Raw genomic sequence first — 10,199 nt, 5'->3', positions numbered from 1 at the left:
GTCGCGGAGATGGCCGACCCCGCCACCCAGTCACCGTATATCTCCTCCTCCGCTGGAGGGGGCCCCTCTGAGCCGAGTACCACCCCGGTCCCCGCGGGCGGCCGCGACTGTAAGGGGACCAGCTCCCAGTCCTGCGCCGGTAAGAGCCCGGCGGGAGGGTCAAGGAACAGCCGGCTTGGGACGCGAACAGCCGGGGGACTGGGGAGGGGGCGGCGGCGAGTGGTGGGAACAGCCTGTGGAGAGGCTGGGGAAGGGGGGAGGTGGCACAGCCGGGTAAGTAGCTGGGTGGGCAGAGCCCGAGGGGCCGGCGGGGAACAGCCTGATGACAGCCGGGGCGGGGAACGTGGGCGGCGGGGGGGCGTAGAGGCAGGAACAGCCCAGGTGCGAGGTGGGCAGAGGAGGAAGGGGACTCTGGCATTAGGGGCTGGGGGGCAGTTTGGGTTTTGCGGGTGAGCGGGCGGTAAGATTTTAGGGGGCTGAGATTTGGGGTAAGGGGACTCAGACAGGAGGATGGATCGAGGCGAGGGGCGTGGGGAAGCTTTGGTTCAGGGCTGTAGGATTTGGGGGTAGGGCTGAGGTTTACTGTAAGTGGGGGCTAGTGAGAGACTTTGAAGTGCAAGGGTGGTAGAGATTTGGCGTGTGGGGCTTGAATTGAGGATGGAAGAGGGAGGCTGGGAGAAGCTCGAGGGACTGGGTTTAGGGGCATGGCTGTTTTTCAGGGGACTGAGACTAGGATGGGGTGGATTGGGGTGATAGCGGGAGTTAAGGCATGGCTTAGCATTCGGGGATGGTGGGGAGAGAATTGTGGGGTTTGGATTAGGGCTGAATGGATAGTGTGGGTTTTGGAAGGTTATGGGTGTGATTTTAGGGCAGGATGAGTTTTGGTGGGTGGAAGGGGATCGAGGTAGGGGACTCAGATTGGAGTGGTGGGGATTGTGGAATGTCTGTGTTGCACTTTGTAGTTTCATTCTGACAGTGACTCCTCCGGATGCGGGGACTGGGTCAGGGAGCAGTGTCTGAACTGAAGGGAGGGGATAGGGCAGATTCTCTTTGTCTTTGGTGGTGTTCACCCCCACCCAGACCTTGCTGAACGTCCCAAACTGGGGATGACTCTTACCATCTCTGTCTCTAAAGGACACTTCTGCAGAGCAACACACTTCTGCCTTTGGAGTGCCCCAAAACAGCAGGCATTGTCTAAAAATCATGGAGGGTGGAGAGGAGGGCACGATACCCGCTGGACCACTGCTCCGCAAGGGGTGGATGGCTGATGATGCAAGATGTATACACACACTCCATCTTCCTGCATTGTTTAATACCAGGGACGTGGGGAAATACACGTTAATTCCTAGAAAAATCCCTTTCTCAGTCAGACATTTCTCAGGGCAGGTGGAAGGGGGTGGGGAGCTGGTGGAAACTTGCAGTGATCTCTGTTTTTGAGGGGGTGGTAACAATTGCAAATGCTCCCTTTTGTCATGTTGGAGCTCATTAAATGGAGTGGGGGTGGAGGGAGAGCATATCAAACAAAGCAGTGTGTGGTTAAATCCCCCCTTCATTTAGGGGGAGCTGTCCAAAATAGGAGGAGGAGGCTGTGCTTTAGTTCCCTTTGTATCCCTGTCAGGCTCGGTGTTGGGAGCTGGCAAGCTAGCTTCCCTTGCAAAGATCTGCAGTGCAGATGCCTTCCTGAGGGGAGGGTGGGAGAAACTGGGCAGGTGACAGCTCTTAAAGGGGCAGAGCCTCTTATAACAGCCATAACAATAATAGACACAATTTCATCTTTTGACACACACATCCAGAGCAAAAAATGATTGATTAGCTTTAAAAATTCATGGCACAGGGCTTCCTTTTTAACTTGCTTACCATATTCCTTGTCTCCTGTGTGAAAATATACCAGCCTGGCATGTTTTTCTCACTAAATAGAATTCATTTCATTTGGTTGAAAAGCTGGTTTTCCACGGTGGCTGTAGACACTGCTCATCTTACTGTCTGAGCTGTATAGCAGCTTCCACCTTTCCTCATAAAGCCCCAACACCCTATTGAAATGCCAAGCAAGTCTAATCTCAAAGGAGATGAAATGGCTTTCCTACTTGTGAGCAGGGCAGATCTATAGGGTTTATGGGCAAGTGAAGCAGTATGAGGCAGCATGCTTTATACTCCCATGCTGTGGGGCTGAAGTCTGAATGTATGCCTTTCTGGTACTTTGCGTCATTCTGCTTTTCCACCCCCTCCTCCCAGATGTTTTACTTGGAGCCTGAGCTGGGGTGCAAAGGGAGGTTATTACTCAGCAGTTTAGTGCTTTGATTTCATGGTTATAGGTTAATCCGTCACCCTGTCTGCTCTGAAATGCAGCCCTTTCACCCAGTATTTGAGGGCTATTTATTCTCTGATTCACCACAATAGTTTGATTCCTAGGGTAGCTGAGGTGGTTCACAAACCTTTGTTCTCAAATCCTCCAGATAAGCTAGTGCTCTATAAATGTTGAGCCATCTTGATGGCCATTGGCATCATGGTTTAACAGACAAGTTGTAATCAGGAGGCAGAATGGCTTCAGGGTCATGTTACTTCTAGAATCAGATGTGGACTCTGTCTCCCAAGAAGATTAAATATGCACAGTCTCTCCCTTAAACTCAGATGAAAACATATGCAGGATGATATGCCACATCGTTTTGGTACAACTTGCATGCAACATCCATGTCTTCTGCTGTTGGAGAGGCAGTGTTGTCTAGTGGTTAGAACATGGGATGGGGTGGGTGTAAGAAATCCTGGGTTCTTATCCTGGGTGTAACTTTCTTTGTGACCTTGGGCAAAGCACTTGCCCTCGCTTCAGTTCAGTTTACCCATCTGTACCCAAGGGATTAAGCTAATTCAATGCTTGTTAATGTATCTATACTAAAAGCACAGGTAGTCTACCAGATGCATTTTTAAAAGTGTTGGTTAAATGTACCTGGCTTTTTTTTTCCATTCACAAAACCAAATGTTTATTACAGTAATTTGTATATCTTATCTGGATTTTTGTTTTTGTTCTAGATGTTGTTTGCATTGCGGGTTTTTTTCAAATCCCACTGCAAATAAAAAAAAATCTGTGTGATGTTAGTCCAATACGTGGACTATCGCCTTCATTTGAAACGGCAACATTTCTGTAGATTTAAAATCATCTGTTTGTATAGGGAACTGTTTCTGCATAATGACTTGTGCCTGAGTTTCAGAGATGCTGCACCATTATAAATCCAGTTGGAGTCAATGAGAGTTGTTGGTCCTTAGCACTTCTGAAAGAATCAGATTTTCTGCATGCTTAGTAAGAGAGAATAACACTATTAATATTATACAGTAACTCCTTAGATGTATAGACTTCTGCTGACTTAAACCGTAGCGAAGAAGTTAATTAAGATTTTATTACTGGTTACAAACCACTCATATGCACCTTATGTCATCAGGGTTGTCTTACACTGAAAACAATTTTTTTAAGCACTCTTATAGTTACCACTATAACCCAGCAAAATGCCTTGTACTTTCTGGCCTTGCCTTATCCCTGTTATTCAGCCTGTAAGATAACTTTAATACACTATTTTAAATGATGCGGCATGATTACCACGCTACCCTGCCCACATGTTTAGCATTTCATTTCAAGATGCAGTATTGTTTACTCTAAAAATTGTTACCCTTGGCCACATTTCTTTCCCTCCCCACCTTTCCCCCCCATAGCCTGAAGAAGATACCAGAGAACATTCAATGTTCCAGAGAAATCCTGATACATAGGGTTTCTGTTGAGAGCTATACAGAAGTGATGAAGTCTAATGATTAGGGCATTGAACTGGGACTTGGGAATCCTGGGTTTTGTTCCCAGCTCTGCCAGTGACCTGCTCTGACTTTGAGCAAAGTACCTTCCATTCCGTGCCTCAGTTTTCCCTCACATTTTGTCTATCCAGTTGAAGCTTTCTGGGGCAAGGATTTTTTTTTTTATATACTTAGCACTATACATGGGACCCTGAGCTCATCTGGAACCTCTCCACTACTGGAATACAAATCATAACCCAATTAAGGCAAATCATTCGCCCTGTTTATGGATACTTTACTTTTTGCCGTTAGGGAATCAGCTTTATAATTCTCTGGGTCTTAGAAGGCAGGGAGATTGAGGTTTGTCTAGTCACTAGCGCAGAAACTTGGGTGTAAAAAATCGTTTGTGAGCTCTGTCACGGAGTTACTATAACAAGACACTTCACCTTGCTGTGTCTCAATTTCCCCCATGATATTTTACTGCAAATAATAATAGTTTATTTTCTCCAATGGTCAGATTTGCTAGGGGAGAATGTGGGAAAACAATCCTGAGATTGAAAAATATGCAAACTTTGACCATAGACTTCTCAGCAGCTTTTCACTCTGTTACTGTACTTAATTATGGAAGAGTTGACAGAAGAAGGCAGGCCTTTTTTGCTTTCTTTATAATACCAAACCAGCTGCAGGGCTGCTTGTATCATCAGGGTGCTGTCCTGGGCATTGTTTGGAAAGAAACCTACATAGCTAGTAGTTGACATTACTACTTGTTGCATCACTGAAGTGTTTCAGAGTCTGGCAGTGTCTTGAATAGACATGTTGCATCCTATGAAGTGAGCTGTAGCTCACGAAAGCTTATGCTCAGGTAAATTTGTTAGTCTCTAAGGTGCCACAAGTACTCCTTTTCTTTTTGCGAATACAGACTAACATGGCTGCTACTCTGAAACCTACAGTGATATTATAATTGCAATATTGCCAATGTAGGAACACTGTAGGAGCATTTGTGGTGCTACTGAATGCAGTCTGCAGCAGTAAGTGCTGGCTGCAGGCTTATTGTGTTGCTCCTGAACCTTCATTTTCTTCTAAACAATGGGAAAAACGCATCCGCTGTCCATATGAGACTGCACTGTTACCAGACAGTCTCACAAATCAGTCCTGTTCTACAGCTAGAAAAATCAAAATGATGTGTGATCCTCTTAAGGAGAAAGCATCTGGGCTTTACTCCTGGATGTTTTCATGGTGTGGGCTGGGAATCAGCCTGCTCAAAGTAATGTCAAAAATTTGTAAATGTCCTTAAGCCAACAAATTGGCTTAAAGAAGTGGAAATCCTAGTGATATAAGCTAGATGGAAGGGTAAGTGGATAGAGTATCTGAAATGAGAGGATGAAAACACACATGATTGTTTAAGAATGGACTCACTACTTCATTTGTGAACAGAAGTAACTTTTCATTGTTAACTCTTTTACAGATGACCTTTGTAAGGTAGGAATGGTTAGGCTTTGTGGCTCTGAGACACTACACAATATTGAAGAGGATGACAGAAGTCTTGAACTTTATTGTTTAGCATTAAATCCAGGTGGCATGGTAGTATTGCTGCTGTATGGAAGGTCTAGATTTAACTTCTGATTTCATGGGAGGATCGGCAGGAGTGCTTTGCTTAGTGTTCCCTTTGGACGTTCATGAAGTGGTGTAAAGGGGATCTGAAGAGAGCCCCATCCAGTCCCTGATCTCGAAGTGAGCGGTCATAATGATCCAGGCTGTCCTTAAAACTCTGTCAAGGAGAAGGAGGACGCTATTGGTGGTTCTGACTTTGGTTGTCAAAACAAGTCAATCCTGTTTAATATTCTCCAATGGGAGGTGCATGAGAGGCCAGGTATTAAGAAACACTGAAACCCTTAGTTATGGCAATACAGCTATAAGAAAACTCTACTGGTACCATACACCATGGTTTCACTAAGTGGTAAAGGCAAAGGCATGGAAACACTTCATCCAAGCACTGGTACTTAGTGCCACATTCAGTAGCCACTCTTTCACAACTGCTGTTGACGGGAGATCTGCATTTGTCCTAGCAACAAAAACAAGTCCTTAATTAATGGAAAATCACAGGGATGGCTTACAACAAAAGTAATCAAGGCTCCGTGGTTAAGGTTGTAAAACCTTTTGGTCTAACAAGCATAGTATTTTTGAAGCTTATACCACACAGTCTGTTGTTATCAAACACTACAGATTCATGGATAAAACCTGATTTCAAGGTTTTATACAAATAGGTGGGCACAAAGAAATGGTGGTGGAGGAATCTGCAGGCCAGGAGACTCCCCTGCATGTTGTTGGTTGATTCCGAGAGCTAGTTAAGGTTGATAAAATTGCTACATCCATGACTGGACATTACATAGGCAGTTGGAGTAGAAATCTCCGCTTGATTTAATAGAAACATAAAGTAAAAAAAAAGGTCTAAGAGGTGCCTGAAAAGCCTATTCAACTGTATCTGAATTTGTATGAGGATGGTGGAGTAGTTTCTTAAGCATTATCCTTCTGTTAAAATGCCCTTTAGATGAGATTCAGAAGCTAGTCTCTTGAATGAGTAACAAGCATTCTGTATCCTTGAAAGCTTCTCTGATCCCCAGAAAACTTTCTTTTAAATAGCTGGAGGGGGTTGACTGCAACTAAGTGAAAGGCTTCAGAAGTGTAGCTGCTGTTCATATTCCTCTTCCACTTCTTGCTTGGGATTTGAACATTGCGGAGCATCAATATGTGGAATTAGTGTCAAATCTGTAGCTATCCCCTCTCATTCATAGTTATTATTACTGCTTTGTAGCTCTTCATAAAAATAATATGCTTGCTTTGAATTATTTTTATCCATTATTTCAGTGACTGATGTGACACAATGGTGCATATGCAGTTGTGTCAAATAACCATTCCATGACCTGAAATTGAACTTCAAACATAGCTCAGATCAAGTTTAACAATAACTTTATTTAATCACATGCCTCACAAATGTGAGGTTAGCGGCCAAGCTGTCAGCAAGCATGTCTGCTATTCTGATGCTCCATCTTGTGTAAGACATCCTAATTTCTCTCCCATAGCACAGAGGGGCAAAGTTGCCAGACTGCCTTCTTGTTTTGGGTGTACATTGTATTCGGCACCAAAGAAATGCCAGACAGAATTCCAACTCCATGTCTGCATTAATGGGGGAGTGCTGGTATGGGCAGTGTGCTCGTGATTGGTTACCACCATAACTGGCAGCTCCCTGATCAATGATTAATTCAAGGGAGGACTAGTTAAGACATTCTTTACTAGTTAACAAAGGCTAACTTTGAAACTTCCCAGAAGGGTACAGCTGCCCCCTTCAATCTCTGCAGATGGTCTCCTCATCTCAGCTAGCAGGTCAGTGATAGGATAGTCTTTTTGGAGAGGGTTGGACAGTGCTGGAGAAGCATGCACTGCTGTTATCTGTGCTGTGCTTGCTGTATGATAAATATGAAGGACATCTGTCTCCAGGCTGTGAAACCAGCACTAATTTCTAATGAAAAATTGAATCTCGAAACACCTAAAATACCAGTGGCTGTGTGTCTGACGAATGAAGTTCTGAAGCTACAGAATGTAACTTACTTTTAAATAATAAAACCCATCTGATGTGACAATTCGAAGCTGCATGTTATGAATCAGAAGTCCTTTCCAACTCAGCTAGCCGAAATGGCTTTATCTAAGAGATAAGTTGCCCCTCTGCTTACAGAATCCAGCAGGCTGTTGCCTAGCTGGGAGTTTAAGTAACTGGTTTGGTTTGGTAGCAGTTAAGGTCACAGGCTTATCAGTGTCCACTTAAAAATTACCGGCTTGATGATAGAGGAGAAAAGAAGTAGTAGTAATACACGCGGAGGAATAAAGTAATTCCAGAGATAATAAGAAAAGCAAATTGTCTTTCAAACCAGAAAGTAAGATCTTTGACTTTGGTTTAGAGAGGCTGAAAGATGATATACATATCACAGGTTCTTGATGGAAAACGGTAGCACCATTTTTGACTAAGTAAATAATGATCACATTGCGTAGTTATATTGTGCCGTACTGTGTTTATACAATAAACACTTGTATATCTATAATATAATCCATTCCCGTTAGATAAAAGGCAGCATCTGACCACTGGGGACTCAGAACTGTACCAACAGTAATGCTTAGCACTCAGCACCTTATATCCAAGAATCTGAAAGCACTTTACAATAAGTTGTGTTAAGTACTATAGATAAGAGTATTGAGTCATGTAGTATGTGATGTGCTCTGATGTCATATAACAAGTGCTGAGAAACAGGGTGAGAGCTTGGGTCTCCTGGCACACGAGAGTGTTTTATTTTACTAGATCCTGCTAAGTCTTAGTATAACCATACCAGTTGTGGTTAATTTGCTATGCTCCACCTGTTAGATATTTCTTCATGTATTGTAAGAATATTGCTGTATCTCCAGTGTTAAAGCACTGGGTCTAAATCTACAGGCCTCTCATAATACCAATAGAACACATGGTCCATGGGTCACTTAATCTGTCTGAATGTGAGTGTAGCTCCCAGCATTATGTGCTCTCTAAACCAGATTTATCACCATGCTGGTAGCCTGCCCTTATAGCTTCCATACTTAATCCATTTGGCTAGACTGTCTTCGCAGGTGTCCTGCTGAAGAGAGCTCACGTGTTCCTTTCCACCCAATCACAGCTCCGAAATGAGAAGCTTTGACCACAGCACAAACCATTCTCGGGCCCATCATTAGAAGGGAGCAGATGTCACTGAGTTGAGCTTTATCTTCCTAGACAGCATTTAATAGTTGTTAGGCTTGCACCTAAAGCCTTCACTCAGACCAAAAACACTGAGACACTACAGCTCCAGGCTTTCTAGTGGAGTAGAGGAAGCCTCAATTCACTGGAGCATCTCTTGTTAAAACCTGTTGGTTACTCCTGATATAAAAGGGCAGGAGGGTGTAACAAGGAAATAAGTAGAAGAAGCACTAGGCCAATGCTTTCACAGGTAACCAGTGGTTTTGAGTGACTCAACTTTTCTTGGGTGCCCACCTTAAGATACCATTAAAGCATCTTGGTCTGAAGTGGGCAGGTGCTCCTCCTTTACTGAATGAGGCCCATTTAAAGTGTGGAAAACTGGTTAACCAAAAACTGGGATGCCCACAATCGCTAGTGACTTTTGAAAATCCTAGGCCTTAGTAAAGGGCTTGGTCAGGGATCAATATACTAAGGTATAGCTCTTCTGGACGGGGCTAATTGTTTTGTTTTGGGGTGCTTTCTGGCATTTGAGAGGTGATACAGCCAGGTAGAAAATATTTACAGTCCATTGAAACTACAAAATCCTACAGCTATTGGCCGTACTGTGGTTTTTTTTGTCTGAGATTCAGGGTCTGTCGTAAAACAAGCTGAGTTTCAAAGCATGAAAAATGTCAGGCTTGCAGTTGGTTTCTGAGAACTTTGCAAGCTTCTTACAAACTCTGAGAAATCAAAATAAATGTTTACTTGAAGGCTATTCCTATGGGTAAAGACATTAAATAGCCTCATTGGTAGAGCATCTGGGGTTTGAAAAGCATAATGAATACAGGCACGGGGTTTGAGGGTAAAAGAATCTTCATAATTCTCCATTGGATCTCTGTTCAGCTACACAGACCTAGGACTGAAGAATGCAATCTGAAGCCACACAATATGCTTTTGTCAATAGGAGACCCTGTGCAGACTTCTCATCCCAATCATGACTGATGAACAACTATAAACAGCCATTTTTGTTTATGCAAAGCAGAAATAAATAGTTCTTATGTTAAAATCTGCTGTTAAGAAGGGGGCTTTTGAGGGAGGAAAGTGAGACGGCTGTCAAGTTAGACTGGTAGACTCTCTTCCCATTGTGTAGACCCAGTGGAATTCTTGGCAAAACGTTTGCAACTTTGTTCCTGAAGTTCCAGAACTTGCTGTCCTTCTGTTTCCACAGGATTATAGCGGAAGGTAAATGAGTCACCTGCAGCTGTCTGAAGAGTTGGATAAACTGGTTCTGAACAAACAAACAAAAAACCAACAAAGAGGGAACACAGTCTAGTGCTTCAAGCAAGAGACTGGGAGTAAGGACTCCAGGGTTCTATTCTCTTCTGTGCTACTGCTTTTTATTGGACCTCAAGATTAAAGCTTTAGAGGTGGGAAACGGAAACGAAGGCGGTGGCATTTGCTTGAGGTCACACAGGAAGTTGATCATAACAAGTATAGTTGGTTCCTGGTCCCATGCTCAGTCCACTAGACCATGCTGCCTCCAGTACATGGTATACCATGTACTTCAAATGTGAAAAATAAGCTTCTGAAATTTCATATGCAGAGACTGATGAACTCATCCTTTATATGGTACAATCAGTTTAAATTCTAAAGGCCATATTTTCACATCCATGTAAGAGACAAAAATTCCACAGGT

General features: G+C 43.6%; 1 protein-coding gene across 6 annotated transcripts in view; it reads left to right on the top strand.

Annotated features, from left to right (window-relative positions):
- RTN3 (reticulon 3) overlaps window positions 1-10,199 on the top strand; it is a 39,880-nt gene that overhangs the window by 4,163 nt on the left and 25,518 nt on the right. For 2 of the 6 annotated variants that reach the window (XM_037905426.2, XM_037905425.2), the window contains exon 1: window positions 7-139. The exons of 1 other annotated variant lie outside the window; for it this stretch is intronic. In XM_037905426.2, coding sequence (XP_037761354.1) covers window positions 10-139 — 130 coding nt within the window. In that variant the 5' untranslated portion in view covers window positions 7-9. Of the gene's footprint in view, window position 1; window positions 140-9,731; window positions 9,995-10,199 lie in introns of those variants that run through there. 3 more of the 6 variants (XM_037905428.1, XM_037905427.2, XM_043552308.1) reach the window with 3 other exon arrangements.

The sequence above is a fragment of the Chelonia mydas genome, chromosome 7 (genome assembly GCF_015237465.2).
Source record: "Chelonia mydas isolate rCheMyd1 chromosome 7, rCheMyd1.pri.v2, whole genome shotgun sequence".
In the NCBI taxonomy this organism is placed as follows: Eukaryota; Metazoa; Chordata; order Testudines; family Cheloniidae; genus Chelonia; species Chelonia mydas.
This window is presented reverse-complemented; position numbering and strand designations above follow the sequence as displayed.